General features: G+C 58.8%; 1 protein-coding gene across 1 annotated transcript in view; it reads right to left on the bottom strand.

The window, feature by feature from the left end:
- PDE2A (phosphodiesterase 2A) overlaps window positions 1-17,493 on the bottom strand; it is a 45,984-nt gene that overhangs the window by 17,752 nt on the left and 10,739 nt on the right. Inside the window, exon 2 of the mRNA XM_034072781.1 lies at window positions 6,293-6,353. Coding sequence (XP_033928672.1) covers window positions 6,293-6,353 — 61 coding nt within the window. The remainder of the gene's footprint in view (window positions 1-6,292; window positions 6,354-17,493) is intronic.

Here is a 17,493-nt window from a genome sequence, read left to right as displayed (position 1 = left end):
AGCTCTGCTGGAAGCCACCCCCACCTCCCTCCTGCCCATCCCGGCTCGGGGCTCTGCTTTCCATCCCAAATGCCATCGCTTTAATCTAACCCGGCAGCAACAACCGGTAACCAGGGGTAGCTCCTGCATTGCCTCATCCTCCCGAGGGGGGCAATGAACGGGAATGGGAAGGAACCCTCCTGGACCCCTCCTCTGCCCTGGTCCCGTGCAGGGATGGATGCGGCAGCAGCCGGGCACGGAGCCGCCTGCATCCCTCGGCCCCAGGGCCCAGCCCGGAGCTGGGTGAGGGTGGGATGGGATGAGCCGAGCCTGGCATCAGCCTGGACCTTAGCGCATCCCCCGTGATCCGCATGGGCTCCACCAGCACCCGACCGGCGCCGAGGGCTGAGCGGCTGCATGGGGTGCGCAAGGGACCCGGTACAGTGCACCCGGTACAAGGGACCCGGTACAGGGCACCAGGAACAGGGTACCCAGTACAGGGCACCCAGTACAAGGGATCCGGTACTGGGCACCAGGAACAGGGCACCCGGTACAAGGCACCCAGCACAAGGGACCCGGTACAAGGCACCCGGCGCAGGGCACACGGTACAGGGCACCCGGTACAAGGAACCCAGCACAAGGGATCCAGTACAAGGGACCCAGCACAAGGCACCTGGTACAGGGCACCCAGTACAAGGGACCAGGCACAGGGCATCTGGTACAAGGGACCCGACACAAGGGACCTGGCACAAGGGACCCAGCACAAGGCCGTTTGCATAGGGAAGTTTGCCCAGGAGGGCTGCACAGGGAGGGCTGCACAGGGAATGCTGCACAGGGAGGGCTGCAGAGGCTGCTTGCACAGGGCGTTAGCATGGGCCTGTTTGCAAAGCTGTGTTTGCACAAGCCCATTTCCACGAGGCCATTTGCACAAATGGCTTGCACAGGGTGTTTGCACAAGGTATTTACAGGGGCCATTTACTAAGGCTGTTGGCACAAGGCAGAGCACAGGGAGGTCTGCATGGGGTGATCTTCATAGGGCACCTGCACAAAGCCGTTTGCACCCTGCATTCACACAAGGCCAATGGCACAGGGATCCATGGAGCAGGAGCTGCTTGCACGGACCCCTTGCACCAGGGTCTGTTCCCTTTGCTCGCCATCCCCTGCGGGCACCGCTGTCCCCACACATGGGTTTCCCCATTCACACATGGGTTTCCCCATTCACACATGGGTTTCACCATTCACACATGGGTTTCCCCATTGCAACCGCAATTCCCAACCTGCGCCATCCCGGGCGCCGCTCCCCGGCTCATCCCCCCGCATCCCGGCCTCTGGAACGCGGCCGCAGGCACGGGCGCTTCCTGTTGATGTCCCATTGTCGGGAGGGACAAACGCCCTGGCCCGAGGCCGCGCTCCTCAAGGATTTCCCGTCCCCAGGAACACCGCTTGGAACAGCCAAAGGAGAGGGGGGTAATGAGCGCTGGAGAGGGAAGGGGCCGGGGTCGCTCCAATGGGATCGGGAAGGAAGCTGTTAGATTGGGGGAAATGAGTGGCAGGAGCTGATAAACGGTTGGGCAGGGGACAAGGTGTCCTGAACCTATGGGGCACCAAAGGGACCCCCTCAGCCACGTGTCACCCAGCCCTAACCCATGTCCTTCCATAGGGAAGCAGACAAGGAGGCCCTCAGCTCCGTGTCACCCATCACTAACCCATGTGCTTCCATAGGGAAGAGGACAAGGACCTCCTCAGCTCTGTGTCACCATCACTAACCCATGTCCTTCCATAGGGAAGGGGACAAGGACCCTGCTCAGCCCTATATCACCCATCACTAATTCATGTGCTTCCATAGGGAATGGGACAAGAACCCTGCTCAGCCCTATATCACCCATCACTAATCTAATCCATGTGCTTCCATAGGGAATAGAACAAGGACCCTGCTCAGCCCTATATCACCCATCACTAATTCATGTGCTTCCATAGGGAATGGGACAAGAACCCTGCTCAGCCCTATATCACCCATCACTAATCTAATCCATGTGCTTCCATAGGGAATGGGACAAGAACCCTGCTCAGCCCTATATCACCCATCACTAATCTAATCCATGTGCTTCCATAGGGAATGGGACAAGAACCCTGCTCAGCCCTATATCACCCATCACTAATCTAATCCATGTGCTTCCATAGGGAATGGGACAAGAACCCTGCTCAGCCCTATATCACCCATCACTAATCTAATCCATGTGCTTCCATAGGGAATGGGACAAGAACCCTGCTCAGCCCTATATCACCCATCCAGGGCACTGGCACCATGAACATCACCAGGATGCAGCATTCCTGGAAGGTTTTCCCTGGCACATGGAACCTTCCTGTCCCCACTGGCCACCAGCACATCCCAGCTGGGTTTTAAGGATGTTCCTAGATGTTTCCTGCTGGATTATCCATGCCAAAGCCTGGATCTGCTCCGGAGCATCACAGCAAAGCCCCCAGGAGCTCTGGGATGCAGCCAGAGAGGGGTTTGGATGGATTGAGACCACCAAATCCGGGGGGGACTGGGAGCAGTGGGATGGGAATGGGAGAAGCAGCATTCCCGTATCCCACCTGGCACCAGCAGCACTAATGGGATGTGTGCAGTGATTGGGGAGCTCGTTCATCAGCCTCTGATGGGATCTGGGAAAATTGAATTCCCGGCCATCTGCAGCTGGGAAAGGAATTAAGTTTGGGACAATGCTTTGGGGCGAGGCAGGGGCTGGCAGAGCCTTTCCTTAGGGAATTTGCTCTGGAGGCACCAGGGCCTCTTGTATGTTCCATAGAAAAGAGGGTTTGGATATGGGATCCAGCTCTCAGGAAGGGGTCTGGGAATGGAGCAGGTCTCACTGCTCCAATGGGGAAACTGAGACAAGGAAGCCCAAACCCACCCATTAAATGGTTCCCTATGGATAAGGGTTATAGCCCTGGAGTTTAATTGATCCAAAGTCCGTTTGGGAATCTGGTTTTCTAACCCCTTTGTCTATGGCTGGTCCCAAATCCATGCCCAGAGCCACAGGGATGCACCTACAGGGATCTGCCTGAGCCAAAAACCAGGGAGAAAATCCCTGCTCCTGCTGCCAGGGAGGATTCGCTTCTGGATTTGGCAGCATCCCGATGGAACTGGGCTGGGAGCAGCAATTCCCTCTGCTGAGCCAAGAACAGGGAGTCTTGGAACCAGCCCTGCTCCCCATCTGCATCCCTCCATATCCACAGCGAGGATCCAGCCCCATCCATCCATGGAGTCACCCCTAAGAGGAGCTTTGGCTCCTCATCCTGGAGGGAAGAGCGTTCCCATGGATGCTCCAGCAGGGAATCAATAGAGGTGTGGGTCCAGCCCTCCCCACAGCACCTTGACCCCCACTCAGTGCCACCAGCTCCCTGCTAAATGCCTCAGTGCAGTTCCAAAGGGTTGAGGATGGATGTGGGGCCGGAGCGAGAAATTCCTCTCTTCCAGCAAATTCCAATGGTCAAAACCCCCCCCAAGCTCCCAACCTGATGGCAGCAGCATCCAAACCACAGTTATCCATGCACGGGTGCAGCAGCAGCACCCAAACCCCATCTCCTCCTCTTGGGATGCAACAGGAGCATCCCACACCCCATCCAGTCTCTATCCTCACCATGCATGTTTATCCCACCATGACCAAGCTATTCCCACATCCCAGCCCAACTTCCACATGCCTGGAGGTGCCCATAAGCCTGATGAGACCCTATGGGGCAGGAGAGGACCAGGACCCACAGCCTGACCCCCCCAAATCAGTGCTGTGGCACACACAGTGCCTGCATGGGGTGATGCTGCACCCACAACCCATCACCCCTGGAGCCGCCGTGCACACAGCGCTATAACCATTGGGGTCCTCTCAATGGGGTAACCCCCCCCCCCAATGTGGGGGTCTATCTCTGCCCCCCAGCTCCATGGGGTGGGGAGGAAGCCGGCCGGGCTCCGCCCCATGGAAAGAAGCGCCCGGGTCGCATTGTTGAGCTGCGGATCCTTTTCCTCCCCTTTATGGCCCTGCCTGATGTGTTTGCGTCTGCGGGAGGAAGCACCGGGATGGGCGCCTGGAACACGCGTGTCCAGCTCGGATCCCGGCCCCACACACGGGAACCGGGGCAGGAGCAGCCCCACAATGCGGCACCACATCACCTCCTGTGGGGCAGAATGATGGGGGGATACAGCATCCAAATGGGGTCCCCCTAATGTGTGGGTGCAGAGTGGACCCCCTCGGCCCTATGGCACAGGGTGGACACCCTAAACCCCTGGGCACACTATGCCCCCCCTAAAGCTCCTTCCTGCTTAACCAGGCTGCCAACACGTCCTCAATTAGGCTTTGATTCATGGACCAGTCAGCCCATAATTGCATTGGGAGGAAGAGGAGGCACAGACATCTTCAGCTTCACCCCAGAGCGGGTGTCTGGGGGGGGGGGGGACAATGACCCCCAAACCCTATATACCCTCATAGATACCCCCAGCACCCCCATGGCTCTGGTTGGGTGCTGGGACCCACAGGGACCCGGTCCCCTCCATAGGGAAAGCCGCTTTGCCCTGCCCTATAGAAGCCACCCCCAGTCCCTGTGCTGGGATGGCCCCAACCATGGGGGGCTCGATGGACCCTGGGGCAGGGACCAGCCCCGCTCCTCTCCTTCCCCTCCGTCAGCAGCTTCCCGTTTCCTTCCCTTCGCTTCCCAAAGCTCCATGTCCCTGCCTGGCTCCAGCCTTGAACCTGGATCCCACCCGGACCCTCCCATCCCAACCCCAGCCCTACAGACACGGCTCTCACCCCCCCAGAACCATCGGACACCGGGATCGGGGATAGGGACAGGAGGACGGACGGGAGCGCTCCAGGTTGGGGGACCCCCCCCCCCCCCAAGTCACCCCCTAAATCCGGATGCATCGGAAGCACAGGAGCACCAAGGATCAGACGGGGGGCATCCTCCTGCCCCCAACCATGGAGCTGGTGCAAACTGGGAGATGAGGGCTCAAGAAGGATGCTGGGGGGGGGGGGGGAGGGTCTGGGGGGCACCCCCTTTCTCGGCACCCCCAACCTTAGGACTGGCCCCATAGGGAACACGCTGCGGCGGAGCGGGGTAGGGGGACACAGAGGGGACTCCAACACTCCGGCCCTTCATTCCCACCCACTCCCAAGCACTTGGCACCCCGAAACCCATACACACCCCACAGGGATCCCCCCCCTTTCCACCCCCCCCCCCCCCCCATTTCCCAGGGACCCCCCCGGGGGTGGCTCACGGTGTCCTCCAGGGTGCCCATGGCTCAGCCCCGGCTCCCGGCTGCGCGGATCCACCGGGATCGGCACCGGGATCGGGATCGGGACCGCCCGGTCCAGCCCATTTCCTCCGCCCCCCCCCGCCCCCTTCCTCCGGGGGACACGGAGCTCTTCGTGTCCCTGAGCCCACGGGGGGGGCACACACGGACACGGAGCTTCCATCCCCACCACGGGAGCCCCCCCCGCTCCGTGCCTCAGTTTCCCCATTGGGTTCTCCCGATGGGAATAGGGGTCCCGCAGCCCCCGGTCCCGCTGCAATGAGCACATAGGACACCCCCACCTCCCAGTATAAAGCCGGGGACCCCCAGACCCCGGTGCACCCATCCCATACGGGTCCGGGATGTGGGGTGGGAAGGGAGAAGGATGTGGGGGATCTTGAGTGAGGAGGTTGGAATGAGCGTCTCGGATGGGATGGGAAGCGGTCGGGATGGGGGTCCCGGGTGAGATGGAAGGAGGGTTAGAGGACCTGGATGGGGTGGGAAGTGGCTGGAATGGGGATCGTGGGTAGGAAAGGAGAAGGATTAGGGGTCCTGGGTGGGAAAACAGGAGGTTGTAATGGGGGTTTAGGGTGGGATGGGAGAAGGATTAAGGGTCCCGGGGGGGGGGGGGAAACAGGAGGTTGGAATGAGAGTTTAGGGTGGGATGGGAGAAGGATTAAGGGTCCCAGGTGGGATGGGAAGTGGTCGGGATGGGGATCAGGTTAGGGAGGGGAGGAGGATTAGGGGCGCTGGGTGGGAACGGAGGTGAGCTGGGGGTTCCTGCTGGGAATGGCCGCAGGTCGGGGGTCCTGAATGGGGTGGGAGGCAGCCGGGATGGAGATCCCGGTTGGGAAGGGATGAGGATAAGAGGTCCTGGGTGGGATGAGGGATCCGGTCCCGAAGGGAAGCGGCTCTGGGGTCTCGGGTGGGATGAGAGGAGGAGCAGGGAGCCTGCTTGGGATCCGGTTGGGAAGGGGGTGACCCGGGGGGGGTCCCGATGGGTTCGGGGGGGGGGTCTCTCATTGTCCCTACCTGCAGCACCTCGGAGCCGGGCGCGGCGTCCTCCGCCTTGAGGAAAACCTGCTGGCCCCGTCTGAAAAAGTGAAGGAGCGAGGTGAGGAGATGCTGGAGCCCTGGCACCATCCCGGGTCTTGATCCTGATCCCGGATCCCTGCTCCGGATCCCGGATTCCTGATCCCGGATCCTGCTCCGGGTCCCGGATCCTGAATCACTGCTCCGGATCCCTGATCCCTGCTCCGGATCCCGGCTCCAGCTCCGGATCCTGGATCCTTGCTCCGGATCCCGGATTCCTGATCCCGGATCCCTGATCCTGAATCCGGATCCCTGATCCCTGCCCCGGATCCCTGATCCCGGCTCCGGATCCTGCTTCCCAGATCCCTGTTCCCTGCTCCCGGCTCCGACCAGGGCTGAGCTCCGCCACCGCCTCCCCCCGCCCCGCTCCGCCCCCCCCCCCGCCCTGCTCCGCACCGCACCCGTTGCGAGGCAGCGGCCCCGCGGGCTCCTATGGGGCTGGGGAGGGTCTATGAGGGGGTCCTGAGGTCCCCTATGGGGCAGATAAGTGTGAACCCCCCATAGGGTCCCCTCCGCCCCACTTCGTCCCCTCCCGACCCTCTCCGCATCACCCCGCGGGCTCCGATGGGGATGAGGAGGGTCCTGTGGGGGGGTTCTGGGGTAGGGGGGGTCTCCCATGCGGCAAATAAGGGGGACCCCCCCCATAGAAACCCCCACCCTGCTCCGCACCCCGTCTGCTGCTGACAGCGGCTCCAGGGGCTTCTATGGGGCTGGGGGTCCTTAAGGGGGGTCGCTTTGAGGCAGATAAGGGGGACCCCCCCCCTAAATCCAACGTTGAGCCCTTTGTGGGGTTTGAGTCACCCCTAACACCCCTCTTCAGACCCCTTCTTAGGGGCCGTTCCCCAGGATAAGGTTGGGGTCCCCCCCCAGTCCTCTCCAGTCGGGAACTGGAAGCTTCACCCCATTTGCAGGCGACGATGCCCATTCCTGGCTTTGGGGGGACTCTGCTGCAGGGCTCTGTATGGAGAAACCCCCGCTTCCATCCTATCCTTTGGGAATGTCACAGAGAGCATCCCCTTCTTGGTTAGGGGGGACCCCTATTTTACCCCCCATAGGGGTGCAGGAGCTGCTCACCCCCATCCTCTTATCCCCCATCACCATCAGTGGGAAGTGCCCCCCCATCTTTTCCAAGGGACAAGCACCGGGATTTTGGGGGTGCTGCTCTCCCTGCATGGGCTGAGCCATAGAGGGGACCCTTGGGGCCACCCCACTGCAGTGAGCATAGGGAAGAGGATGCTCCATCACCCAACATCCCCACCCCAAAGCCACGGAGCCTCAGGATGTGCCGGCAATGACACTGCTGCTCCTGCTCCTCTCGTCTCCCAGGAGCTGCTCAGCACCTCATCTCCAGCCCATTCCTCAGCCTTCCTTATGGATGGGGTGGGAAATCCATCGGGATCAGGGCCCTTTGTGGGGTGCACATCACCTCTTCCTGCCGTTCTGTGCAGCCGCCCCTATGCCCAATGCTGCGTGCACAGCCACATTATCAGACACCAGAGAACACACACGGGAGACCCAGGATGCAGGAGATGCAGAGGGGGAGCTTTAACCGGAGGGAATGTGAAGGGCTCCGGGTTTGCCCCCATCTCCAGGATCATGGGGTCCTGCTGCTCCCCTGGGTGCTGGGGGGATTCACTGGTGGCTCGTAGGGCTCAGCCCCCCATGTGTCATGGGGGACACTGAATGCACCAAACCTGGGTGATGGAGGCAGAAACATCCCCTAAGGGATGCAGAGAGGAGCTCCTCGGTGCCCCCATCCCTGTGAGCATCCCCTATGGGCACAGGGGTTACAGGGAACTGCCACTCAAAGCACCCTAGGGTGACTCAGCCAGGCTGTCTGGGGGCCTGGCAGCAGCAGGGTCCTGCTGTGTGCTGCAGCCTGCACCCCAAAGCGGTACCCCCGTGTGGCACCCTGCATCTCCTACACTGCACCCCATATCCTGCTCCCTGAACCCCACATCCTGCATCCCTCTCCCTGTACCACACATCCTGCTCCTTGCACCCCATATCCTTCTCCCTGTACCCCACATCCCTCTCCCTGCCCCCCACATCCTGACTCGTGCACCCTACATCCTGCACCCCATATCCCGCATCCCCCCCCGCTCCGTTCGGTGCCGGGCCCATCACGGGGGTCTCGGGGCGGCGGTAGAGCCGCGGGGCCATCTAGCGGCCACCGGAGGGGGCTCCCACCGGCCAGACCCCGCTGGGACATGGCACAGGGTGATGGAACCAGCCCCTGATGATGGCACAGGGTGATGGGCACCAGCCTTGGGTGATGGCACAGGGTGATGGTCACCTCATTCCTCTCTTCACCCTTTGCCAAGGCTCTTCCCCACTCCAGCCTCAGTTTCCCCACATCACTGGGTGGGAATTGCCCAGATCCAACTCTCTGGCATTCATCTCTATGGAAAAGGGGATAACCCCACTGAGGGTTTGGGGTGCTGGGTAAGGATGAGCCCCACCATTCCCACCCCATCCCAGCAACCAGGAGTCACAGGCTGTCATCATTCCCATTGCTGTGACCAGGGCCACATGGACCAGATCCCAAAGATCAATCCCTGAGCTCCCCAGCTCTGAGTCCCCCCCCATGAAGGCTGCCCCTGAGCATCACCTCTGGCTCTGCCCCACGGCTCAGGCATGGCTCTGAGCATGAAGCAGGTCCCCCCCATGGGGCTGGCACCCCATTGTCACCAGCACTGCACATGGAGCCAGGCCCCAGCTGCCCGGAGGACAGAGAACCATTGCTGAGCAGCACAAGGACACAGTGTGGGGATGTCCCTGCTTCCCATCACCCATGAGGGCCCTGGGACAATGGGGCGGGATACAGGGATGCTGGGACATGGGGGGACTGGGGATGGGGCAGTGGGATATAGGGATGCGAGGGGACAGGGATGCAGGGACACAAGGAGATGGAAGATGGCACAGTGTGACACAGGGATGCAGAGACATGGGTGCAGGGATACAGGGGGATTGAGGATGGAGGATGGGGCAGTGGGACACAGGGATGCAGGGACACAGGGATGCAGGGACACTGGGATGCAGGCATACAGGGATGGATTGAGGATGGAGGATGGGGCAGCGGGACACAGGGATGCAGGGAGACAGGGATGCAGGGACACTGGGATGCAGGCATACAGGGATGGATTGAGGATGGAAGACGGGGCAGTGGGACACAGGGATGCAGGAACACTGGGATGCAGGCATACAGGGGTGGATTGAGGATGGAGGATGGGGCAGTGGGACACTGGGATGCAGGAGCACTGGGATGCAGGCATACAGGGATGGATAGAGGATGGAGGATGGGGCAGTGGGACACAGGGATGCAGGAGCACTGGGATGCAGGCATACAGGGGTGGATTGAGGATGGAGGATGGGGCAGTGGGACACAGGGATGCAGGAGCACTGGGATGCAGGCATACAGGGATGGATTGAGGATGGAGGATGGGGCAGTGGGACACTGGGATGCAGGAGCACTGGGATGCAGGCATACAGGGATGGATTGAGGATGGAGGAGGGGGCAGTGGGACACAGGGATGCAGGGACACAAGGATACAGGGATGCAGACACACAGGGAGACTGGGGATGGGGCAGCAGGACACAGGGGCACAGATTTATGCAGCTCAGCCAGCGTGCATGCAGCAAAGTGCATCTCCCCATCCAGCTTAATGACCCGCTGTAATTATGGGCTGCTCCGGTACAATTAGGAGCTGCTTCAGCTCACTGGCTCACGCAATCCCTTGGGAACAGCATCCCTCGGAAGGGAATGTCAGGGCTGGGTGGGGGACATGCAGGACCAGTGCAAGGAATAGATCCAGGGAGAGGCAAAGGAGCATCTCCCATCCTTGCTCCCAACGTTTCCATTCTCCCTGTGGTGTTTTCCCTGCTTCCCACTTGGGTGACATCCTGCTGCTGCCCAGTGATCCAGGCATGGAACCCTGCTCCACTGCGGGTGGTTAATGGCTTAAGAGGGAGCAAAGTTCATGCAGTAAATATTAACCCTTACTGCACACCAAACACACCAGGAAAAGCCTCTTTTGGGGGTTTAAATCCCAGTTTTCCTGGGAAAGCAGAAAGTGCTGGCACCAAACAGCATCAAACCACCAAAGCCAAGGGATATGGGGGGTCCTCATAGCCCAGGTAGCCCCAGAAGAGCATCAGCATCTTCCTCCCCACACCAGACCCTTTGAAGCTCTTGTGTAAGGGGTGGGCTGCAGAAAGCTGCACCTAGAGCAGGATTTGGGGTGTATTGGGTCTACTGGGAGCACTGGGATGTGTGGTCCATGGGCTGGTGCTTGCCAGTGCTGCTGTCAATCATGTTGGATGAGTGTGGCTTCATTAACCTGGAGCTGGGATGGATGGATGCATAGATGGAGGGATGGATAATGGATGGATGCATGGATGGATGGATGGATGATGGATGGATGGAGGGATGGATGATGGACGGATGGAAGGATGAAAGGAGGGATGGATAGATGGATGGATGGAAGGATGGACATAGGGATGGAGGGATGGAATCCAGAGCCAGATCCCGACTATCAGGATGCAGAACTGGGCTGCGGATGGTGCCACCTCCCCCAGCATCCCAGACAGGGAGGGGCCATGGGGACAACCACATACTGGGGCTGCAGGGAAGCCTCCAGCATGGAAAACACCTCAACACTCCCCATATCCCATGGGAACAGCGAGCAGGGAACTGAGCCTGGGGGTCCCTGCCTGTGACCGGTCCCTGCTGCAGGACCAGCAGGGATCCAGGGATGAGGATGCTCCAGGAGCTCCCGGAGCTGCTGCAGCTCCGTGGAGGAGGCATCGCAGCAGAGCTGCTGATCCGAGGGCCTCTGCCAGCTCCAGCCCCATGCGGAACTGGATCCATCTGCTCCCGCTTGGCTGCTAATCCCAGCGCAGCTCAGCCGGGATCTCACCGGCGCTGGATGCGGATCCATGGAGCAGCTGCTGCGGTACCCTGGATGTGCCATGGACAGATCCCAGCCTGACAGTGATGGCTGTGGGGAGCATGGGATGCACATGTGTGTGTGTGCGCATGTGTGTGTGTGTGCATTTGTGTGCGTGTGCATGTGTGCATGTGTGTGTGCACGCGTGTTTGTGCATGTGTGTGCACATGTGTGCATGTGCATGTGTGTGTGCATACGTGTGTGCGTGTGCATGTGTGTGTGTGTGCATGTGTGTGTGTGCATGTGTGCGTGTGCTTGTGTGTGCCTGTGCACGGGTGCGCACTCATTTGTGTGTTACTTGTGTGCATGAATGCAAGGAGGGCGCATGCAAGAAGATGGGCACTTGGGATGTATGGGGATGTGCATACAAGGATATGAGCACTTGGGATGTATGGGGATGTGCATACAAGGATATGAGCACTTGGGATGCATGGGGATGTGCATACAAGGGGATGAGCACTTGGGATGTATGGGGATGTGCATACAAGGGGATGAGCACTTGGGATGCATGGGGATGTGCATACAAGAAGATGAGCACTTGGGATGCATGGGGATGTGCATACAAGAAGATGAGCACTTGGGATGCATGGGGTTGTGCATACAAGGGGATGTGCACTTGGGATGCATGGGGATGTGCATACAAGGGGATGAGCACTTGGGATGCATGGGGATGTGCATACAAGGGGATGAGCACTTGGGATGCATGGGATGTGCATACAAGGATATGAGCACTTGGGATGCATGGGGATGTGCATACAAGGGGATGAGCACTTGGGATGCATGGGGATGTGCATACAAGTGGATGAGCACTTGGGATGCATGGGGATGTGCATACAAGGGGATGAGCACTTGGGATGCATGAGGGTGCACGTGTGAGTGCGCACACACTTCCCACCCCTCCTTCCCTATCCTATAGCCAATGGGTGGTCAGAGCACTGAGCTCAGAGGGAATAGGAACCCCCCAGCCCCACATCCGCCCCATGGCTGCCCCACAGCATCCCCACACACCCGCCCCCCATGTCCCACATTTGCCCCCAGTGCACTCCATTTGCATCCTGCACAGCCCCATCCTGCTCCCCCACATCTGCCTGCAGTGGGGCACAGGCTCTATCCTGGTTTGGGACCCCCATTCCAGCATGGACCAGGAGCAGCTGGGAATCACCAATTCACCCCATCCCACCCCAAAAGCTGACAGCACCTCTGGATGCACTGCGAGCCCCACAGACACCTCACATCCAAAGGGATGAAGGGAGCAGGTAGCAGCACATCCTGGGCATAGGAAGGGATGGTTTTCCTGCTGGGATTTGGAGCTGGATAATGAGCGATCAATGCTGGTGATGAATAAGTGATGGAGCCCTCGGAGGGTCTCTATGGCGACAGCTCTGAGCACTCCGGGTACCACCGGCAGCTCCTGCATCCCAGAGCCACAGTGATGAGCGGGATGGGATGGATCCACATGGGACAGACCCACATGGAGCTGCCTTGGACGGTCCCTGGCATGAGCTGGGCCCATGGTGGCCACGGGCACCTCCAGCCTGGCTTGCAGGGGCTGTGGCACCTTGGGTGGCTCCTGCGGCCACACAGGGTCCCCTGCAAACAGTGTGTGTCCATAGGGACAGCGTGTGTCCATAGGACAGTGTGTGTCCATAGGGACAGCGTGTGTCCATAGGACAGTGTGTGTCCATAGGGACAGTGTGTGTCCATAGAGGCAGCGTGTGTCCATAGCACAGTGTGTGTCAGGAGAGTGTGTGTCCATAGGGACAGCGTGTGTCCATGGGGACAATGTGTGTCCAAAGGACAGCGTGTGTCCATAGGACAGTGTGTGTCCATAGGACAGTGTGTGTCCAAAGGACAGCGTGTGTCCATAGGACAGTGTGTGTCTATAGGGACAGTGTGTGTCCATAGGACAGTGTGTGTCCACAGGGACAGTGTGTGTCCATAGGACAGTGTGTGTCCATAGCACAGTGTGTGTCCATAGGACAGTGTGTGTCCATAGGGACAGTGTGTGTCCATAGGACAGTGTGTGTCCATAGGACAGTGTGTGCCCATAGCACAGTGTGTGTCCATAGGACAGTGTGTGTCAATGGGGACAGCGTGTGTCCTGAGGGACAACACGTGTCCGAAAGGGACAGCAGGTACCTGCAGGGCCAGCACGTGTGCAGGGGCACAGCAGCGTGTCAGGGGACAGCACGTGTGGTGTGAGGGACAGACACTGCCTGCAGGGACAGCGTGAGTCTATAGGACAGTGTGTGTCCATAGGAACAGTGTGTCCATAGGACAGCGTGTGTCCATAGGACAGTGTGTGTCCATAGGGACAGTGTGTGTCTATAGGGACGTGTGTCCATAGGGACAGCGTGTGTCCATAGGGACAGTGTGTGTCCATAGGGCAGCATGTGTCCATAGGGACAGTGTGTGTCCATAGGGACGTGTGTCCATAGGGACAGCGTGTGTCCATAGGGACAGTGTGTGTCCATAGGGCAGCATGTGTCCATAGGGACAGTGTGTGTCCACAGGGACGTGTGTCCATAGGACAGCGTGTGTCCATAGGGACAGCGTGTGTCCATAGGACAGTGTGTGTCCATAGGGACAGTGTGTGTCCATAGGGACGTGTGTCCATAGGGACAGCGTGTGTCCATAGGGACAGTGTGTGTCCATAGGGCAGCGTGTGTCCATAGGGACAGTGTGTGTCCATGGGGACAGTGTGTATCCATAGGACAGTGTGTGTCCATGGGGACAGCGTGTGTCCATAGCACAGTGTGTGTCCATAGGGACAGTGTGTGTCCATAGGGACAGTGTGTGTCCATAGGGCAGCGTGTGTCCATAGGGACAGTGTGTGTTCATAGGGACAGTGTGTGTCCATGGGGACAGTGTGTGTCCATAGCACAGTGTGCGTCCATAGGGACGTGTGTCCATAGGGACAGTGTGTTTCCATAGGGCAATGTGTGTCCATAGGGACAGCGTGTGTCCACAGGACAATGTGTGTCCATAGGGGCAGGGGACAGTGTGTGTCTGGGGGGACAATGTGTGATATGGGGACAGGACGTGCCTGGAGGGGGGTGCATCAGGAGGGGGACAGCAGGGACAGGGGATGGCGTGTGTCCATAGGGACAGTGTGCACCTATGGGGACAGTGCTCATCCATGGGGACAGTGGGTGTCCAGGGGACATCAGGTGTCTGCAGGACCATATGTCTGGTGACAATGTGCATAAGGAAGGACACCACACACCTCCCTGCAGCAGGAGGGACATGGGGCACTCAGGGGACAGCAGGCAGCAGGAGGGACACAGCACATGGACGGGACACCGAGCAACCAGGGGCCCAGCACAGCCCTCTTCACCCCATGCTGTGGGTGCAGGGTCACCCTCAGATCCCCATCCCTACATGCTGCCGGTGCTGTGGGTGCTGTGGTTGTTATGGGTGCAGTGGATGCTGTGGGTGTTATCAGGGCTGTGGGTGTTGTGGATGCTACGAGTGTTATGGATACAGTGGATGCTGTGGATGCTGTGAGTGTTATCAGTGCTGTGGATGCTGTGGGTGCTGTGGATGCTATGGGTGTTGTGGGTGTTATGGGTGTTATACGTGCTGTGGATGGTATGGGTGGTATGGGTGTTGTGGTTGCTGTAGGTGCTGTGGGTGCTGTGGGTGTTACAGGTGCAGTGGGTGCTGTGGGTGTTACAGGTGCAGTGGATGCTGTGGGTGCTGTGGGTGTTATGGGTGCTGTGGATGCTATGGGTATTGTGGGTGTTATGGGTGCTGTGGATGGTATGGGTATTGTGGTTGCTGTAGGTGTTGTGGTTGCTGTAGGTGCTGTGGGTGCAGTGGATGCTGTGGTTGTTATGGGTGCAGTAGGTGCAGGGTCACTCTCACCCACTGATTTATCCAGCCCAGGCACTAGGCTGGGCCCGGCTAAGCCAAGCTTGGATCCTGCTCTACCTCCAGCCCCCCCGTGCCTCAGTTTCCCCTTGGAACCAGCCCTGACCCATCCCAGCCTTTGGCCCATTGGTGGCTGCTCCGCACTGGTGCTTCCCAGAGCAATAAGGAAGATCCCAGCCCCGGCATATGGACAATGAGGCTTTATGGCCGGATGGAATCAGGTAGGAGCAGCTGAGATCCGGGGTGCTGCTTTCAAGCTCAGCCTGAGCCCATGGCATGAGGTGGGGTTAAGCAAACTGCTTCCAGAATGGCCTAATCCTACGGGATTAGCAGAGCAGAAGTGAAGGATAACGTCATTTAAGGCTGGGATGCTCTGAGCCTGGTCCAGGGATGCTCTGACCTGATCCATGGATGCTCTGGGGACCGAGGGATGCTCCGAGCCTGATCCAGGGAGGTTTTCCTCTATGGACATCCCTTTGTCATCCCGGGTTCTGCTGCCACCCTCTTCCCTGGCACTTACTGCTCCAATTCCCTCTTGTTATCCCACCCATTGAACCTGGATTAAAGCAGGATTATTCGCTTGTTCTCCTCCAATGAATTCATTCATCCCTTCTATTCCCAAATCAATTCTATAGGCTCTTGGCAGGGAATAGAAACCAGCTGCTCCTGGGGTCAGGAAGGGATCAGGATTAATTATCCCAGTGGGAATGCCGGGGAAGGGAAGCAGAGCAGCAGCTTAGCCAGGGATGTGGATACAGACCCAGGGCAAGCAGCATCCCCTGGACCACTGTGAGCATCCCACTGGGATGCAGGAGCCCAGCTCAGCCACATCGCATCCAGGATCCCTTGGGAATATGACCAAATCCTCCGGGAACAAAAGGTGGCACCTCTGGGGGGAGGAGGGAGCTATAAATACCCGGTGACTGTTGGGCTCTAATGACTCACTCCAGTCATTACTGCGTTGCATAAGCACCTGCATTCCCGGCTCCACAACATGGAATTACGCTGCTATTCCCCCTTTTTCCCCTTATTTAATGCAAAGGGCTCCAGCAGCCCAGCAGGGGCTCGAACACCCCCATTCCCGGCTCTTCCCAGGGGTTTCATGGCAAAAGGTTGGGATGTGGCTGCCGAAGGGTCCTCGGCTCCTTTGGGAAAGGGGTTTGGGAGTCCCAGATGTGCCCCAGTGATCCCAGTGATGGATCTCAGAATTCCCAATGTCACATCCCAGGAATCCCGGTGCTGAGTCCCAACAATCCCAGTATGGAATCCCAGCAATCCCAGTGCTGTATCCCAGTGAGTCCTGCACCACATCCCACCAATCCCAGTTACATGTCTCATCAATCCCAGTGTCAGGTCCCAGCAGTCCCAGTACTACATCCCAGCAAGCCCAATGCCACATCCCAGTGATCCCAGTGCCAAATCCCAGCAATCCCAGTACTACATCCCAGCAAGCCCAATGCCATGTTCCTGAAATCCCAGGGCTGCATCCCATCAATCCCAATGCCACATCTCAGTGATCCCAGTGTCATATCCCAGCAAGCCCAGTACTGTGTCCCAATAATCCCAGTCCAGATCTCAGCAACCTCAGCACTGCATCCAGGTGAGCTGTGGTGCATCCCAGGAATCCCAGTGTCATGTCCTAGCAACCCAGTACTGCAGCCCAGCAATCCCAATGCTGGATCTCAGCAATCCCAGTACCACATCCTAGTGCCATGTGCTAGTGATTACAGTTCTGCATCCCAGCAATCCCAGTGCTGCATACCAGTGAGCCCTGTGTCACATCCCAGTAATCCCAGTACTATATCCCAGCGATCCCAGTGCCACATTGCAGAAAGCCCAGTGCCACATCCTAACAATCCCATTGTCATGTCCCAGTGCCAAAATCCCAATGCCATGTCCCAGTGAGCTTAATTCTGTGTCCCAGCAATCCCAGTGCCACATTCCAGCAATCCCAGTGCTGCATCCCAGCAATCCCAGTGCCATGCCCTAGTAATCCAGAACTGCATACAACACTCCCAGTACTACATCCCAGTAATCCTGTAACACATCCCAGCACTCCCAGTGCAACATCCCAGTAATCCAGTACCACATCCCAGCAGCCCAGTGCTGCATCCCACCAATCCCAACTCATCATGCCTCTGTCCAGGCCATCATGGGAAGTGGTGGTGGGGAAATCTCAGGTTTGGATCCACAGGCTGGGAATTCTCTCCTCCAATGTGGTATTTATGCAGTGACACCATTAACTCATGGAGCAGGGATGGGATGGAGGGGGTGAGGACCAGGGAGCAGAGATGCAGGGATGGAGGGCATGAGGACCAC

Source organism: Melopsittacus undulatus, chromosome 2 (assembly GCF_012275295.1).
Source record: "Melopsittacus undulatus isolate bMelUnd1 chromosome 2, bMelUnd1.mat.Z, whole genome shotgun sequence".
In the NCBI taxonomy this organism is placed as follows: domain Eukaryota; kingdom Metazoa; phylum Chordata; class Aves; order Psittaciformes; family Psittaculidae; genus Melopsittacus; species Melopsittacus undulatus.
The sequence above is the reverse complement of the archived record's forward strand: the minus strand, read 5'-3'. Positions and strand labels throughout refer to the sequence as shown.